Raw genomic sequence first — 19643 nt, 5'->3', positions numbered from 1 at the left:
GTCCTTCTCCATCAAACAAGCAAAGTGTCAGTGTTACCCATTGCTGTTCAAGAAAACGATTCTCTGGTGGGTAGGACTTCTAAAATGCATTTGGGGGGCTTCCCCGGTGGCGCAGCGGTTGAGCGCGGGGTTGCGAAGCTGCCCGCAGCCTCTGCAGTGCCGGTTCGATCCCCGGCTGCTCCCCGGCCACCGGAGGAGGGTCCCACATGGCGCGCAGACCTCTCCTGCCGCCCGCTGCTCCCCTCAGCAGTGTACTTCGGTCCTTCTGCCTGTTCTGCATCCTGCTCTGACTCTGGTGAATTCTCTCACCCTCCCGCGCTTCTGACTGTACCTAGTGCTTGTATGAATAAATAAATAAATAAATAAATCTTAAAAAAAATAAAATGCATTTGGGGACATTCACTTCTAGCCCGCTCCTGTAGTTCATCTCTAAGGACTAGTTTACCGTATTGTCTTCTTGTCATTTTGAAAGGCTTTAGCAGGTGCTGGAAATGTATGAGTGATTTTCAGTGGAAAACACAGGTCTTAGGTCAGGGAAGCAGGCGTGTCAGCAGTGCAGTGGGGCAAGATTAAGGACTTAGAGTAGGAGTTTGTAAAGTTCACCTGTGTCATTATTTTTCTCTTGGTGGAGAGAGAAAGGCAAAGCAAGCAGATGGGCTAGAAAGATCCCTCCCCGCACTACAAGGCTTTCTATCATCTGATCCACTCTTGTCCTCCACTCTAATAATGACAGCACTCTAATAAACTCCTCTCCCAGCTCCTGACTACTCCCTACCTGCTCCCCTGCCTCTAAATTTGCCTGACCCCATCTCCACCAAGAAATCTCCGAATCTGCCAGTACACCTCCACCCACCTCTCCATCCAGTGACACTGCGTCACTTACCAAGATATGATGTAATGATCTGCTCCTGTGACAGTCACAGACAACCCCTTGAAAGTATTAACTGTTTATCATTTTATTTTTTAAAAGATTTATTTATGCATACAAGAGCTGGGGTACAGGCCAGAGATGCAGGGGTGGGGTGTGTGAGAGGATTCCCACTCCCCAGAGACAGAGTGGGGAGCAGAACAGGCAGAAGGACCGAAATACACTGCTGAGGGGAGCAGTGGGCGAGACAGGAGAGGTCTGCCTCACCATGTGGGTCACCTCCCTGTCCCGGATCGGACTTGTGCTGCAGTAGCTGGTGACTGCTTCATAGTGCTGATGCTCACCCCTTGTGCCACCAGGGAGGCCCCTATCATTTTATTCTTGGCATATAGTAGTTACTTAGAAATCTTCCTTAGGCTACTAGGAAGAGAGTGTGTCAAGAAACAGGAAACAGATGGTATATTCCAATTGGGCAATTTAATAACAAATGGTTCTATTTACAAAGTTGTGGGCAGGGTGTGGGAAACTACAAGGGTTTTGCAGTGCGCAGGCCTGAAGGGGAAAGATGACTGAGGCTGGGGGAGAGTGGAGGGCAGGAGAGAGAAGGAACAGTCTGATGAGGGCTATAGCCCTGAATGGAGGGCTGCAGGTAGCCTGCTCCCAGGGATCCCCCAGGAAGGAGGAATGGGCGGTGATACTTATTCCATCTTTACTTTCCTCCCCTTCCAAACTCCGTCAAAAGGCAGTAGTCCATATTGGTCAGTATCCCAGGATGGAGCTGAGTGGAGATAGGTGAGGATATATCCCTGGAAATAAACAATGGCCATCAGAATCTTCCAGTTGTCTTTTTCAGACTATTTCCGAGTGTTGCATACCATGCCTGTTTAATTTTATGCTGTTTCTCTTTCTCTGAGACATTTAGTTAAATAATTCTTTACCCACAATGTGGTTGTGTGCCTATTTCTTTCCCTAAAAGTCTCTAGTCCTTGTCTCTGTTAACTTCATCCCCTCACCCAACACTTCCATTCCTGAGTTGGTGAAGTTCTGCAGTAGCAAAAGCAGCACATAAAAATCTGGGTTCCAGACCCAGTTTAACAAAACATTTCAGGAGAATGTTGGTAAAATGGATGGAAGATATGAATCAGCTTGAAGTTCCAAGCTATAAAATGAGAGAATTTCCACCTTCCAATTGTCCATAAAGGGCCTAACTTTGATAAAACTTGCTACTTAAAAGCAAAAATTTCACTAATACTGTGACTTAGTTTTAACAACTTAAAGAATTGTTCAATAATAGCAGCTTTCCTCAGGAGTGGTAAATGATTTTTCACCAAAGCACTTACTTAGACTAGATAATCTGTCTGTAATGCTATGTAAGGAATTCCTGGGGGGTGTATGTGTGTGTGTGTGTGTGTGGGGGAAGGACAATAGGGATGGGAGGAGAGGTAAGATGGGGATGGAAATTGAACAAGATAGCCCCTAAAAACCCATGATTTTAGAAATCTGTACATGTTGACACAGATTTTTATTTTTTCTGACATAGGTTACAGAATAAGGACATAGAACCTGAAGGGGTGGAGAAAGAAAATCCAAACCCTACCCCATCTATCTGTGAATTCCTATGAGGTAATGTTGTGTTTCTTTTGGTACCTACAAAAGTGTAGTCATGTAAAGTAAGATAAAGTTGGACCTTTGTGGTTTGCTTTGTGACGTAAGTAGCTCATTTTTCAACATTCGAATGTTGATTTCATATAGGTTCCTTTGTTTACCTGTCCGTTCTCCACCATTCTTTGCCTATGCCCTGGTAAGATCCTTGCCCTCTAGCTTCCAATTGGCTTTAGTCTATGCATGGTGCTGGAAGGGCATGAAGAAAGGAGGCCGGCTAGAGGGCATGAAGAAAGGAGGCACGCTTATTTACCACAGTGTCCCCTTGCCAGGTCATGGTTTCTGCAGTGGGATAATTAGGGTGGAGAATGGAGCTACACTTTCAAGCTTCCCCTCTCCCACAGGTGCTGCTCTCATGGGGTCTAATAACACCATCTTCCCCCCACCGCCCACCCAGCTTCTACAGGCCTGGGTATAATACTACCTGCCTGCTCTTGCTTATCCCTGATCTTCATTATTCCTTATTGGCTTCTCTTAAGACTGCATCTCTGTCCAAAGTCCCTTTATTAAACCCTCTTTAATTAAATCCTTTGTGCATACAAGTTGTTTCCTGCAAGACCCTGACGAAACAGATGGCAAAATACTCTCTCCTATTACTGCTGTCACCAGAGCTCCACCTGTCTATGTCTTCTTAAGACATATTATGAGTGTATATGAAACAAGAAAAAAACCGCCCATAAAAGCAGGAGGAATGAGCACACCAATCTTCCTGTCCGCCCTTTGGTTAGACAAGAGATTTGGGGATCAGAAAGCTGTCTCAGGGCCTCCCCAGTGGCGCAGCGGTTGAGTGCTGGGTTGTGAAGCTGCCCGCAGCCTCTGCAACGCCAGTTCAATCCCCGGCCACAGGGCGAGGGTCCCACATGGTGCGCAGACCTCTCCTCCCGCCCACTGCTCCCCTCAGCAGTGTACTTCATCTTTCTGACTGTTCTGCTCCCTGCTCTGGCTCTGGTGAATTCTCTCACCCTCCCGCGCTTCTAACTGTACCCAGTGCTTGTATAAATAAATAAAAGAAAAGAAAAAAGAAAAGAAAAGAATGACCTTAAAAAAAATTAAAAAAAAAAAAAGAAAGAAAGAAAGCTGTCTCAGATGACTAAGATAAAGCAACTCACTGCTGACACTGTAACTCATGTCCTAAGCCAAGCCCAGATTTTGGTCAAAGTCTCCTTAGCAAAATAAAGTGAAGGTTACAGTTTTACAAAGAGCACATTCAAACTGTGTTAATGAGACAAGTATACTTTCCTCATGCAAGTCTAGAAAAATCAAATATCTCTTTTGCTGAGGTGCTTTTCTGAGGGACATCTTGAGGAAGAGACCAGCAAAGGAAGAACTCCACCACCTCCCTCACATAAGAGCTCCTAGGTCATCTGCCCTAAGAGGACTGGGATGGAGCAGGAAAAGGTTTGTATCTGGCCACAGTATGAGGGATCCCAGGTTGGGAGGGAACAGGCAATAACTCTCTTCCTTGGGGCGCAGAGTAATATATCAGACTGAGGAGCAGGCACAAGAAGAGGAAGCTGTCTGGGTAAACTCTGGAAGTGGGCATGGCACCATGAGCGGCACTCAAGTAAAAGGTCTAGATCAATATATGGACAATAAATTGCCCTCTCTAGAAATGGGTCAAGAATATGGAAAAGAAGAATATATAGTCCATACAATTTAGAAGAGTTGTTGCAAGAAAAAACATTTAAAAGCACATTCGTGCACTGAGAGACTGTCAAGAAGATTGGATCAGAGAGCCTAAGGTCAAGTGAGGGAATTGGCAAGGGAAGGAGTGCTTGGGAACACTTTTCATACAACCAGGCTTCTTCCACATAAGCCAAATTTTATAAGTGCACTGAACTGTTTGGATAGAACACTATTATATGTGAAGAACTGGGTTATGCTATAATTAACAAGTAACCAAAAACATTGTTTTACATTTGGAGAACTTTTATTGCGTTCCTCCTTGTTTGATTTCATAATAACAGGAATAAATGCTATAATTGCAGTCCTCTCCATCACTGATCCATTTTTTTTAAGGGCATTCACAGGCAGAGTGTCTTCAAAATATGCTTCCAGAATTTTGGCTCACTGAACACAAGATCTTATTCATGCATGAACAAATCATGCATGTCCCAAAAAGAACTCTGTAAGTAAACAGGAGAGGCTGTCTTAATTAACCAAATATTTGGCTAAATAAATTTTACCTGCAAATATCTTTGGACATACCTCACTGGATCTCAAGAAGCTTGATTATAATTTCTGTTAGCAGGGACTCTAGAGAAAACCAAATGATCTAAGCCCAAATTTTACTTTTGCTCCAGAATAATTTAGCTTGACTCTGTCGTTTGTATGTTGCCTCCAAGCCTAGATCCCTGAGATTCTAGCCAAGAGGAAGCAGTGTGGAATTGCTCTAAAATTCAGTCTGCAACTAGATGGTTCTGTAGTCAGACAATTAACAGGGGCCCAAATCTAGCAATTTGCTTATCTGTGACAGGATGATTTTGAACTACATCGGGGTTCTTAACCTGGTACCTATGGATAGAATCAGAATGGGGATAACAGGTGCAACGTTATTTTCATTAATGTTGAAGTGAAATTTAGTAATTTCTTTCATTATGAACGCAGGCAGCAAGGCCCACTAGGCTTTGCAGTGGCTATGATTTTGTCACCAATAGAAATCACTGAGTTTCATGTTTCATTTAGAGCTATTGCATATGAGCCACCGTATCTATGCTCAGCACTTCAGAGTAACAGCAGTTACTACACCTGCAGTCAGGTCTTATGCATCAGTAATGAAGTACAAGTACTATCATATCATGAATTTGTTTCTTTTCATTTTGGTAACTCTTTTCAGTGTAATTGGTTTTCTTTGTAATCATATGGGTTTTTTTTTTTTTTAAAGTATACATTTTAAAACAAGAGTCTAAGGAGAAATCTTTAGGCCTTATTAGCCAGCCAAAATAGTCCATGGCACTCAAATGTTAAGAATCCCTGAGCTAAGTGACTTCTATGTCTCATTCCTGCCTTTAAATCTATGCTTTGGGGCCTCCCTGGTGGCACAGCGGTTGAGCGCTGGGTTGTGAAGCTGCCCGCAGCCTCTGCAGGGCCGGTTCGATCCCCAGCTGCTCCCCGGCCACTGGAGGAGGGTCCCACATGGCGCGCAGACCCCTCCTGCCGCCCGCTGCTCCCCTCAGCAATGTACTTCGGTCCTTCTGCCTGCTCTGCTCCCCGCTCTGGCTTTGGTGAATTCTCTCACCCTCCCGCGCTTCTGACTGTACCCAGTGCTTGTATGTATGTATGTATAAATCAATCAATCAATCGATGAATAAATAAATCTTTAAAAAAAAAATAAATCTATGCTTTGAACAGATGTAACCAAAAATCCATGGGGGGCCTCCCCGGTGGCGCAGCAGTTGAGCGCTGGGTTGCGAAGCTGCCCGCAGCCTCTGCAGCGCCGGTTCGATCCCCGGCTGCTCCCTGGCTACCGAAGGAGGGTCCCACATGGCGCGCAGACCTCTCCGGCTGCCCGCTGCTCCCCTCAGCAGTGTACTTCGGTCCTTCTCCCTGTTCTGCTCCCCGCTCTGGCTCTAGTGAATTCTCTCACCCTCCTGCGCTTCTGACTGTACCCAGTGCTTGTATAAATAAATAAATAAACAAACAAACAAACAAATAAATAAATAAATAAATAAATAAATAAATAAATAAATCTTTAAAAACAAAAAACAAAAATCCATGGGAAGGCTATCACCTAAATCAAACTCACATCTTAAAAAGTACAGTCACGGGGGGCCTCCTTGGTGGTGCAAGGGATTAAGTCTCAGCACTATGAAGCTGTCTGCAGCCACTGCAGCACAAGGTGATCCCCCGCCAGGGTGCTGACCCACATGGCACAGCAGACCTCTCCTCTCTCGCCTGCTGCTCCCCTCAGCAGTGTATTTCAGTTGATCTGCCTATTCTGCTCCCCACTCTGTCTCTGGTGAATCCTCCCACCCCCTACTCCCATCTCTGGCCTACACCCTAGCTTTTGTATGCATAAATAAATAATTTTTTAAAAAAAATCCGACAAAGTATAGTTACCATCTTAACATGACAGGAATGTAAAAAACAACACTTAACAACTTGATCTGTCTTTTAGAAAAGCAACCTAGAAAAACTTTATGTCTTCTTAATACACAGCTATTGTTAAATCCCGAGTTGTATTGAATGTCAAACTTTCTCAAAAATAAAAAACCTTGTCTCTTGATTGCCTAATCTTTATTTGTTGATGGTCTTGATAGGTATCTTCTATTAGCATAGGTTGCCCAAGCAATAGTGTCAAACAGATCTTGTTTGTCATAAGCATCCTGTGACCATCCCCCAATCCTTTCTCTCATACCTTAAACTCTTCTCCTTCCCAGCATTTTGTGTCATACAAAAATCCCTGCTATCCAGACCTGTCTACCACCATCAAAGCCCAAGATGAGGACCTAGCCTCCCTTCACCCTCTATTAGTATGGAGTGATTATAGGTCTCTTTCATGCTAAGTATGAATGATCAACAGTCATCCTAATAATAAAAATGACTAATACTTCTTGACAGTGTTAAGAAAATGACAGACTCAAACTGGAGTCTTGTGTAAATAGACTTATTACCTAACCCACATCCCCCAGGAACGTAATCTTAACTGACCAGCATGGGGTTTCCTGGTCAATACTCATGAGGTAGACTTTTTCATTCCTCAGAAGTGGATGAGATAATACGGCATTTCACATACATAGATTACCCAAGCCTGAACTATTTTTTTTTTTCATTTATGACTTTCTTGTATTGCCTTTTAATACTTTTCTCTTTCTCTAGTGGCTTGGAGCTGTCTTTTACTTGTTAGATGGGATGTTACTGTAATCCTACTACAATCAGAAAATGGAAAACAATTCCCTTCTAAGCACGTTTCTCCTCTCATAGTCCTTTTTTCTGTGGTTACTTTTTAGTTCACATACTGATTACCATTATCCACCTTAAGACACTCTTTTCCACAGCACCTCAAATTTGCACAGCACAAGGGTCTATTTTCCATGTTCTTCAGAAATCTGTGGGAAGAGGATCTATATTTGTCTTTAGAGTTTTTCTCTCTCCTACATCCAATTTATGGGTGCATCCATTTCTCTCCATCTTCAGTTTCAGTAACCCTCCTGTGAAGCCTAGATTAACAGAATGACCATCCAACTGGTTTTCTTGTTTAGACCTTCTCCAGGCAATGCATTTCCCACATTACATCAAAGGATTATCTAAAAGTACCAATCTGAGCACATTCCCTTGATTAAATTTCAGTGACACCAGATTTAAAGAAAACTTCCTTGTTGTCGCATGCAAGGCCTTTCTGTGAGCCTTTTTCACCACAGCCTCATCTTTCTTCACTCTCCCCCTGAAATCTCTGCTGCCGCCACCCTGAACTATGATCGTGTCCCCTCCAAATGCCAGGCTTTTTCTTGTCTTTTGGCCTTTCCTTTCCATATACTATTGCTGCAGACTAGTGTTTGGTGGCTCTATGACTCCTCTTCTGCCTGATGATATATTCAGGTCTGATCAAGTTGTTACAAATCAGAAAAAGCAACTAAAATGGGCCCCTGAGGCTTTTGCAAAAATAATCATCTTTGAATAGATACACAGTTCTCTGGTTCGGAATAAAGTAGTTAAGGAAAAGATAGTGAAATGTAAGAGTTTGGTGGCCAAATAACAGTCACTTTAATATAGGAAAAAAAAAAAAGAAATTGAAGAATGATGACATAAAGTCAAGAAAAAAAGAAAAAAGAAAAGCACGATAAAAATGGTATGGAGAGAAAGGAACCCTTTAATTTCAGATTAGATTCCTTGCTGAAGATGCAATGTGCCTACCCCAGGCTATACTGGAAACAAATCATATTCCACCTTTTCATTATTATATTTATGTGATTGAAATGTGAGGTGCTTAAGTATATTAAGATTTTGAAATCAAGCATCTTCAGAAGGGACAGATGATTTTATAAGAAAATCACTGTGTACCTGTGTGGTTGCTTATTATATATTGTGTTGAGCATTTCTGAGTTAGACTTGTTGGTCATATTTTGGTTAGGCAGTGCATGCTATGAATTTTCAGATTCACAGATGGGAAATAGAAATTTTTTAAAAAAGTCACTTCAAATATCATGATTATTTTAATTAACAACCTTTTTTGCACATTTGATTATGGGTCTGGTAGTAGAGGATAAGGCCTCTGTTGTCAGGAGGGATGGTGGGGAGCAAAATGGCTGTATGTGGATTAGTCTACAGAGCCCTTAGATGTAAGGAGACTCATACCTGAGCCCCATAGACAGCATGAACTGTGTACATAAAAAATGAGTAAGCTCTGTCTCCCCAGGGCGCTGCCCACCTGGGTTTAATGAGAGCTTCTGGAATTAGCAGGGCTCAGTAGAAGACCTCAGTGCCCACAGTATTGCTGCCAAAGTATATGGGGAGAGATTTATTTACAAGTACCTGTGAAACACTATTGGAAACCCTCAGAATTTGCAGAGGAGTAGATGACTTGAAAGGACTTAAATTCTGCATGAAATGGGCATGAGTTGAGCTATTACTAAGCCAGTGCATTGAGGGGCCTGTAGTAGATAAAGATACGATAAGAAGAAACTCCAAACTATTTAGAGTAGAGCTAATCCTTTTTTATTTTTCAGTTTTCTTCCATTTTTTTGAACATGTAGAACTCAAACACAATAACAAAATTAAAGAAAATAACATTTGAATCCTATTATTTGTAACTTTTCTATGCTATTTCAACACAAAATTGGATTTGTGGAGAGTTAGGTGATGAAATTATATAGTAAATATTAATTGTAGATCTAGGGTAGGGGTATATGGGTGCATACCATACAATTCTTCAACTTTTATGCCTGTTTGAAACTTTTACAATAAGATGTTAGAAAAAGCGTCAATCTGATAGACACTATTTCTCAATAAGCGATTAAGCGATTTAATTTATTTACTGTGATTATTGAATGTGTTCAATATTGCAAATTAAAATGACAGACTGCCATTTTAACTAATTGATTGGATAGATATTAAAACACTTATGTGTTTTATTTGGTGAGAATGTGGTAATATAGGCAATCCCCTGTATATCTAGTGGGAATATAACTTGATATAGCCTCTATGGGTAGAAATATGATCTAGTAATTTTTTCTATCTATCTCATCAAACCCAAGCTATCTATAGAAATATTCATAGCGGGCCTCCCCGGTGGCGCAGCGGTTGAGCGCTGGGTTTTGAAGCTGCCCGCGGCCTCTGCGGCGCCGGTTTGATCCCCGGCTGCTCCCCGGCTGCTCCCCGGCCACCGGAGGAGGAGGGTCCCACATGGCGCACAGACCTCTCCTGCTGCCCGCTGCTCCCCTCAGCAGTGTACTTCGGTCCTTCTGCCTGCTCTGTTCCCTGCTCTGGCTCTGGTGAATTCTCTCACCCTCCGGCACTTCTGACTGTACCCAGTGCAGTGCATGTATAAACAAACCATCAAACAAACAAACAAATAAATAAATAACATGCCTCTATAAAAAAAATAAATAAAATAAAATAAAAGATTAAAAAAAAAGAAATATTCATAGAGGTGTGAAATGACACTGCAACATTGTTTGTAATAGCAAATTTTTGGACAGAATCTAAAAATTTATGATGGGGAAATGGTTTAATAAATTCCATAAAATAGATTTCACAGCCTTATAAAACAATGAAGGTCTATATATACTGATCTGGGGTTTATTTCAGGAGTATGTTATTGTTTTTTTTTTTTTTTTTAAATCTTTTCTTTTTATTTATTTATTTATTTGCTTGTTTGTTTGTTTTTTTTATACATGCATTGGGTACAGTCAGAAGCATGGGAGGGTGAAAGAATTCACCAGAGCCAGAGCGGGGAGCAGAGCAGGCAGAGGGACCCAAGTACACTGCTGAGGGGAGCAGCGGGCGGCAGGAGAGGTCTGCGCGCCATGTGGGATCCTCCTCCGGTGGCCTGGGAGCAGCCGGGGATCGAACCGGCGCTGCAGAGGTCACAAGCAGCTTCGCAGCCCAGCACTCAACCGCTGCGCCACCGGGGAGGCCCACTATGTTATTGTTTTAATACATAAAAGTCAATATAACTCACCATATTAACAAAAGAGAGGAGAAAAGTCAATATTGGGCCTCCCCGGTGGCGCAGCGGTAGAGCGCTGGGTTGCGAAGCTGCCCGCGGCCTCTGCAGTGCCGGTTCGATCCCCGGCTGCTCCCCGGCCACCGGAGGAGGGTCCCACATGGCGCGCAGACCTCTCCTGCCGCCCGCTGCTCCCCTCAGCAGTGTACTTCGGTCCTTCTGCCTGCTCTGCTCCCCGCTCTGGCTCTGGTGAATTCTCTCACCCTCCTGCGCTTCTGACTGTACCCAGTGCATGTATAGACAAAACAAACAAACAAGCAAACAAATAAATAAAGAAAAACATGCCTCTATTAAAAAAAAAAAAAAAAAAAAAAAAAGAAAAGTCAATATTATCTTAATTGATGTAAAAATAGATAAAAGTCTACAATATTCATGAAAAGAACTCTTAGGAAACTAGAGATAGAACTTAAATAAAATGTAGGAATGTTTAAAGAGGACAAAATTTAAACAAATAAAATGGAATGTATGTCAATGTACTAGAAGACACAAAAGAGCAATGATATCAGATCTCCCTAACCTATAGAGTCAATCTCCCTGACCTATAGAGTCAATACAATCACTTCTAAAACTGCTTTAAGACAACTTTTGTGGAATTGAAAAATGGATTCAAAAAGTATATATAAAGATCAAGAATAACCATAACCCTCCTGAGAAAGAAGAATGTATGAGGATATGCACTACTGGATATTAAGATGTACTATACATCTTCAGTGATTAAGGTAGTGTGACTTTGATGAAAATATCAACAAATGGGCCAGCAGAACAGAACAGACTTCATATATAGACATCTGATTTATAATGAAGGAATCATTGCAATGGTGGCACTTAACATTCTGTGGGTTCACTGAATATTTTTATGAAGTAGGAACAAATAGAGTGGCCATCTTTATCTTACATGATAAAAAAAAATCAATTCCGGGTGGATTATAGCTCTAAATGTAAAAGATAAGGATCAGGAAAAGAGAACCAGAAACAAACCCAGCAAGGGGATGAGATTCACTTTTCATTTTTGAACATTGTAGATTTGTACCTGCAATGGTGCTGTGAGGTAGCCTGCTATAGTGACACTGAGATATTGTGACTCATAGTAATTCATTCTTTGAAAAGATCTAGACCCTTTTCTTGAGATACAGACACAAACTTGGGAAAGATAAGTCAAAAACTATTTCAAAATATGTTCCTTCCTTTTTGAAAATGACCATAAGGTCCAGGAACTCCACTGAGCTGTGAGTCCCAGGTTTCCTTTCCTGTGATGTCTTGAAACTGTCCAATCTCAAATGAGGCATTTCCAGTTGCTTCTAAATCTTGGATCCCTGCTGTAATCAGGACATCTCCCTGTTCCTCATTGTCCTTCGTGAGTCTGAACTGTTCTGCTACCAAAACCAGGCAAACAAAAACCTCTCCAAGTTTCCCTCCCTCCTGACTAATCTATTGGTCCTCTTTAAACAAGCTATATATTTTTCAAAATCTCAAATGAGCACATGTCCCAGGAATTAAAACACACTAAATATAGTACTATCTATAACCCAAATAACATTGTTTATTAGAATAAATGTCAGTGACTATGCACTTCTGAACTCACCTAAATATAGGATTTCTCACTCATCAGAATTTTAGATTAATATCAGTTGACAAAAAATCTTGTTTCATTAATATGTATGTAATTATAGTAGTCATTGACATGGACATTTTATTACTAGCTGCACTTACTTGCTTGACATACATTTCTTCTAGCACGTATCAATGGTTATTAAAATACATCTTGTTTTACACCCACATCATTAAAAGCACAATTAATAAAATACTGTTCTTTGCAGATAGAGTACCTACTGAGTTCAAAGATCAAGTTCATGAGATAGCCACAGAGGTTGCTGTGTCTGAATATGCATTTTAGTATTTATTAACAGGCCCATCTCTGTGATGAGCCAAAAGCATTTTTAGATACTTCTATGTAGTCAATCAAGTTCAAAATAGGTAACAGATATTCATTATAGCATATCGTTAAAATTCTAAGACAGATTCTGGGGTAGAAAAGATTAATATTGCTTAAAAATTCATACAGTTAAAACACTGTCATTATTTTGCCATCACTTAATAGAGCCAAACATTTATAAAACTGCAGGTATTAATTTCACTGGATTAGTGTGCTCACTTGCTGTAGGAACAAATGAAAACCGTATCCACCTGAACTTAGGGGAAACAGATTTCAGAACTGTGGAACAGAGAGCCTTGTCAGTGGGCCTGTGCTAGTATTTGGCAGTGCTTTTGTGTTTCTTCCACACATCCTTTCAGTAGTGGGTGAAATCTTATTTCTCCAGCTCTAAGTCAGGCCAGTGGTAGGGGCCTTTTTCTCTCGACAACTCCTACTTGGCTCCCAGCAGCAGATGCCATAGTCTCTTGCTCATCCCAAGGGCAGTCCCCAGCATTAATTTGTGAACAAGCTTAGTCTCAAATTGTCACTTATTTTTTCCAGGATCATAAAAAGAGGAAGGAGGAATAAGAGAGTAAATAGTCTTAATATTAAATTCCATTAACTCTTGCGTCAGCAACACCATACTGTCAAAGCAATGGGAGTTGTGGAGCAGGCTGTCCAATGCAGGATGCTGCTGAAAGAACAAGCTCCTGGCCTTTTTAATGATAGAATAATAATAATACAGCAATGATTATGCTGGGTAGGAGAACAAAGAAGGATCTGCGAAACGGAACAAGTGTGCATATGGTATCTAGGATTTCCCGGGAAGGTGAGTCTGCTGACAGCACTTGAAGACTTGGTGTTGAGATGGAAACCATACCTCAGAACCCCTGCCATGGTTCCAGTCTTATTGACAAGGTGTTCCACTGATCAGTCTCTGGGAGAGCAGGGTCATGCATCAGTCAATGGGCCCCCAGGCATTCCCAGTCATACCTTGTGATGCATACCCATTCTTCCAGGATGAGCAAGCATACTGCTCGTTAAATTTGAAAGGAGCCTTGTTGGGTCTGGCATCCTGTCTTCTTTTAGAACTAATCTACTGGTCTGAACTGACCTTGTATTTGAAGGCAGAACTGCACATAACCAAAATGGTGGTTGAGCAGGCTGTTTATGTCTAGCAGACCCACAGTCAATTTAAGATTATAGATTAAAATAATAAAATGTAGGAGGCGCTAACCCAAACCTCTTCAGAGAAAACACAGGAGTTGATCTATATAACTTTAGATTAGGCAATTATTTCTTATATTGACATCAAGGGCGCAAGCAACAAAGGAAAAATTAAATAAATTGGACTTCACCAAAATTAAAAACTTTTGTGCTTCAAAGGAAATCATTAAAAAAAGAGAAAAGACAACCCAAAGAAAATATTTGCAAATCACATATCTGATAAGGAACTTGTATCCATAATATATGAAGAACTTTTACAACTTAACAATAAAAAATGCAATTCTGTTAAAGATGGTTAAAGGCTTTGAAGAGATACTTCTCCAGAGATGCAAACGGCCAATAAGTATATGAAAAAATACTCAACTTCATTGCTCATTAGGGAAACCAAAATCAAAATTGTGATGCAATACCTCTTCATACCTACTAGTAAAGCTATCATTTAAAAAATGAAAATAACAAGTGTTGCTGAGGGCGTGGTAGAACTGGAACTCTCATACATTGTTGTTGGGGATATACAGTGATGTAGTTGCTATGGAAAATATTTTTTTAGGTCCTCAAAAAGTTAAACACAGGGCTGCCATATGACCCAGTAATTCTGATGGGGTAGGGGGAAGGCAGTCCTGAACAAACTCCACAAATAGGTTTTATGGACCCCACCCCTACCCCAGATCAAAGAGATCCAAGACACCAAGGACTACAAATCCCATAATGTCAACACCACTGAAGGGAGGGTTGCTGGGAACTGAGGGTGGAGTTAAGCAGCCAGGTTCAGTGTAACCGGACATGTGGGCTTTGGGGTTCTCTTGGCTTTTCCTTGGCTCTCAGCATACTCAGATCAGCGGAACTCGTAGGATGCATTTACCAATTTATCTCTCTCTTTCTCCCTGAGTTATTCATTTCTTCCTTTCCCCGCTTTTTAAATAAACCCTTTATTACCTTTTTGTGTGTGCCTGAAGTTGAGTATTATAAGTTCCTTTTAAGCGCGCTGGAGAGGACACACAGTCAGGCAACCCATTTCACGTCGGGGTTGCCCTGTAACAATTCCATTCCTAGGTATCTAAGAGAGAACTGAAAACATGTTTTTATACAAAAAAACTTATACATAAATGTCTATAGCAGCACTATCGATAATAGCTAAAAACTGGAATCAGCCCAGTGTCCATCAACAAATGGTTATGGGACTTCCCTGGTGGTCTAGGGGTTAAGTCTCTGTGCTATCACCTCTATGGCCTGAGTTCAATCCCTGGCCAGGTTGCTAACCCACATAGTGCAGCAGACCTCTCCTATCTTGCCTGTTGCTCCCCTCAGCAGTATATTTCATTCCACCTGTTCTTCTCCCCACTCTGTCCTGATGAACCCTCTCACTCCCTGCACTACTGGCCTACACCCAGTTCTACACAAAAATAAAAAAAAATTAAACAGATGAATGGTTAGACAACATGGGTTATATTCATCCAAAGGATTATTATTTGGTCATAAAAAGAAATTAAGTATTGACTCATGCTGCAGCATGGATGAAATTTTGAAAACATTATGCTGACTGAAAGAAGCTAAACACAGATGGTCACATTTTACATAATTCCACTTATATGAAGTGACCAGAATAGGTAAATCACAGAGAAAGAAATTAGACTAGTTGTTGCTAGGGATCGAGGGGAGGGAGAATGGGAATCACTACTAATGTGTATAGGGTTTCTTTTTTAGGTATTAAAAATGTAGAATTAGATAGTGGTGATGGTTGCACAACTTTGTGAATGTACTAAATCCCACTGAATTGTATATTTTGAAAGGATAATTTTATGGAATGTGGATTATATGTCAATAAACTTGCTATCAAAAGTTAGCGAGGCTGAATCTTTTAGGAAGAATAATGGATGGCCTCCCCAGTGGCTCAGCAGGTTGAGTGCTGCACTGTGAAGCTGTCAGCAGCCTCTGCAGCACGGGTTCGATTCCTGCTGGCCAGGAAGAAACCCACATGGCGTGGCAGACCTCTCCTGTCTCACCCACTGTTCCCTTCAGCAGTGTCTTCATCCATCTGCCTGTTCTGCTCCCCACTCTGTCTCTGGTGAATTCTCTCACCCTCCCGTGCCTCTGACCTATACCCCAGTTCTTGTATAAAATAAATAAATAAATAAACAAACAAATAAATAAATAAATAGAAAGAATAATGGAGCTCTATTATCTGACATCAGCGAGGAACGTTGGCTGATTAATTTAAAGTTAGCTAAAAAATAAACCATTATATAAAGATACATACAACCTGTAAATATTTTATTCCAACTTAAAATATAAAAGGGTACATTCACTTAGCTATCTTTGATATAAGGCCAAGGCCTTCACTGAGGTTCGAGTTGGTGTTTTCTGCCATTTTTCCTTTCATAAATCACACCCACCACACACTTGTTAATTTCCAGAATTAGTATTTTTTTTTTTTTTTTTTAAAGATTTATTTATTTATACAAGCACTGGTACAGTCAGAAGCGCGGGAGGGTGAGAGAATTCACCAGAGCCAGAGCGGGGAGCAGAGCAGAGGACCGAAGGACATGCTGAGGGGCAGCGGGGGCAGGAGAGGTCTGCGCGCCATGCGGGACCCTCCTCCGGTGCCGGGGAGAGCGGGGATCGACCAGCGCTGCAGAGCTGTGGCGCTTACACCCAGCGCAACTGCTGCGCCCGGGGAGCCCAGAATTAGTATTTTTAAAGTGGACAAGAACTTTAAGACATACATGAAGAAAATTGAATCTGGAATCCTTCCAGTTTTTTACAAATTTTCTATTTTATCAGACACCTTGCACTAACTCCAATTATCTTGGCTTTACCCTCTTGTTCCAGCCATTGCTGGACTCTGAAAACTTCACCTTGGCACAAACCTAACTAATAAGACCTCACATAGATCATATTGCTCCGAGTTCCCTTGCTTCCTGCCCACTGATGACAAAGTGAATTCAGCTTTTGCAGTCTGGAAATGTGGGTCTGCTAGACTTAAGTGGCCTGCTCAGCCACCATTTTTGTTAATGTAGTTCAACCCTACAAGGTGCCTTTCAAATCAATCAAGAGCAGAAAGCTTGATCACCCTGGAACAAAGGGTATATACACATCATGAGATATAACCAGGAATGCCCTGTGGGCTGTTGACTGATGTATAACCAGGCCTCCTGGGAGCTGATCAGAGGAATGCCTTGCTGATAAGATTGAATCATGTTGGGGGCGGGGGTTTAGGACATGATTTTGATCATTATACTGAGTCATCAAGTAGATAAAAAATGCCTGGGGAGCAGACTCACAATTCCTGAAGCCTTAGATGACAGAGTACATTTTTTAGTTTCACCTCTCCTTTTTCTCTTTGTCCTCCCCCACACAGCTGACGCTGTATGATTATTCTATGAATAAAAAGGCCAGGATTTTGCTCTTTCAGCAGCATCCTGCATTGTGTAGTCTGCTCCATGACACCCATTTATTAGTGTGGTGTTGCCAATACAACAGGGAAATTCATGGAAGTTATGTTCTTTGGGTGAGACTTTGATGAGTGGCAGGTAAGAGCCGAAGGATAAATTCTTCAACCATTTCCCCCAACCTGTCCTTCACATATTACCCTGAGGCACAGTTATCCAACTTCCTAAAGTTGGTCCATGAGATTAAGCATTTAGTTGCACCTAGCAGTGGCCAATTTGATCTCACATTCTCATATTGAGTTTTCTTGTGGGTCTGCTTCATTCTGCCCATTCCCTATTCCTGCTGAGATTTCACTTCTGAGTGGAGAAGTAGCACATGAGCTTTTGCTTCAGGATCTGGTTTGGAGGGAGTTGAAGTTAAGAGATCTTTCAATCTTTTACTGCTCTTTTGTCCAGTCCTTATTTTTAGTGACTTGATTTTAGCAGGTCTTTTTAATACTCACATTTCATGTATTAATAAATTATATAATTATAGTAACACACATAACTACCAAAACAATTGGCCCTTGGTAGGTAAACCTAAGAATAACCTAGAGAACAATCATGAGCCTACAGATTAATCTTTTTGTCTTGTATAGTGCTTTAAAGTCAGAATTAAGGGCCATCATTTAAAAATTAAATTATTTAACATAAATCAAGATTTCTACCATAAATAATCATGAGCCCTGGCAACACGGGATTCACATAGAAATGGGCCCCAGACAGGTATGTAGATGTCTGAAGGGTGTTAGGTTTAGGAACTTGACCTTCACTTTACCTAATCTCGTGGTAAAAACTGTGGAATGTGCTGGAATTGCTTTGTAGTATTCATATTGGGCTTATAGAAAGCACAGAGCCAAAATCTCTAGAACCAGGGAAGTATGAAACTCCCTCAAACAAGACAAACTTGAGCAACTCATGTTTAGAGGACACCCCCCTCCCACCCCCAGTCTTGCATAAATACTATCATCAATAGCTGTTTTCTTGTGAGAATTTGTAAATGCTGTACCTCCAGTATGTTATATGGTTCCCCGCTTTTTTTGAATCATCTTTGTAAATTTTCACATGCTTTCCTATTTTGATTTTCCTATTCTCTAACTGTAGAGAATCATTCATATGACTTTCTATCATTCATATGACTTTCCACCTTGATACAGATTGGTGTCAGAAGTGAGTGCCACCAAAACCACAGAGTGCAGTGGCTGGAGATAGCTTGATAATGCTGAGACTTTAACTGCTAAGCCACCAAGGAGGTCCCTGTAAATGGACAGATTTAGGTTGAAAGAAACAAAGGTAAATTGCAGGTGAAAATACCCTGTGATACCAGATAGTAACAAGACCTATTAATATCTTGGCACAGGGAACTGAAAACAGTTTGTGGATGAAAAATGGGTAATTGTTTCAATGAAATATGTCCACTTGACTGAGAAATTGAAAAGACCTCACATTATGTAAACAGACATTTTTAAAAAAAAAAAGATTTATTTTTATTTATGTATGCATACAAGAACTGGGGTGTAGGCCAGAGGTACGGGGCGGGGGTGAGGGAGTGAGAGGATTCACCAGAGACTGAGGGGGGAGCAGAACAGGTGGATCAACTGAGATACACTATTGAGGGGAGAAGTGGGGGAGACAGAAAGGGGCCTGCTGTGCCATATGGGCTAGCTCTTTGGCCTGGGATCGAACTCATACTACAGTGGCTCGAGATAGCTTGATAGTGCTGAGACTTTAACTGCTGAGCCACCAAGGAGGTCCCTGTAATGGACAGATTTTAAATTTCCCAGTTACTTCTGTTAGCTCTAGCTAGGGGACCACACTCATGCTCAGAAGTGGCTTGGTTAATGCCTATTGTCTAGGCATAATGGTTGGTAATGGTTCTCTTCACTCTCAGAAGTGTTTGTGTTTGGCCAATGAATTATATGATCACTCTAATCCTACCCACAGTGGTAGAGGCACCCTACACATTAGAAAACCATTGGGTCAGGAGTCCAACTGATAAGGGGGAGCAAGACAAACTCCCAGATATCATGAGATGTAGCAGTGGGCCCAAGAACCTCTTTTAACATTAGACTGTCAGTCAGCAAGTCAAGCAAATATTATGTAATAACAGGCTTTATAAGCAGGAGGGGCTGGAGCCGGGAAATGCTTTCATTCTCACTGACTTTGCTCTGTAAAAAGATAAGACAGATTACAGAGAGGGAACTAAGTACCAGAAGGACTCTTAAACTACTATTTTTAAACATGCTTTAACCAGCATTGTTGCTCTTACACATACATCTTGAAAAGCTGTGCCCTTGGCACTTGTGATTGTCAAAGGAAAAATGGTCTTTAAAATAGAAAGACTCATAAATGACTGTTGACTTAAGCAGTTACCTTCCTACA

At 41.3% G+C, this 19643-nt stretch overlaps 1 protein-coding gene across 6 annotated transcripts in view; it reads left to right on the top strand.

Moving 5' to 3' along the window:
* Positions 1-19643, top strand: part of METTL8 (methyltransferase 8, methylcytidine) — a 213352-nt gene that overhangs the window by 88454 nt on the left and 105255 nt on the right. For 4 of the 6 annotated variants that reach the window (XM_054699853.1, XM_054699854.1, XM_054699852.1 and 1 more), the window contains exon 3: positions 2409-2491. In XM_054699853.1, the coding sequence (XP_054555828.1) occupies positions 2487-2491 (5 nt within the window). In that variant the 5' untranslated portion in view covers positions 2409-2486. Of the gene's footprint in view, positions 1-2408; positions 2492-3508; positions 3929-19643 lie in introns of those variants that run through there. The other 2 variants (XM_037523529.2, XM_054699850.1) reach the window with 2 other exon arrangements.

This window comes from Talpa occidentalis, unplaced genomic scaffold (assembly GCF_014898055.3).
Source record: "Talpa occidentalis isolate TD23 unplaced genomic scaffold, MPIMG_talOcc4v2.1 talOcc4.3, whole genome shotgun sequence".
NCBI lineage: Eukaryota > Metazoa > Chordata > Mammalia > Eulipotyphla > Talpidae > Talpa > Talpa occidentalis.
The sequence above is the reverse complement of the archived record's forward strand: the minus strand, read 5'-3'. Positions and strand labels throughout refer to the sequence as shown.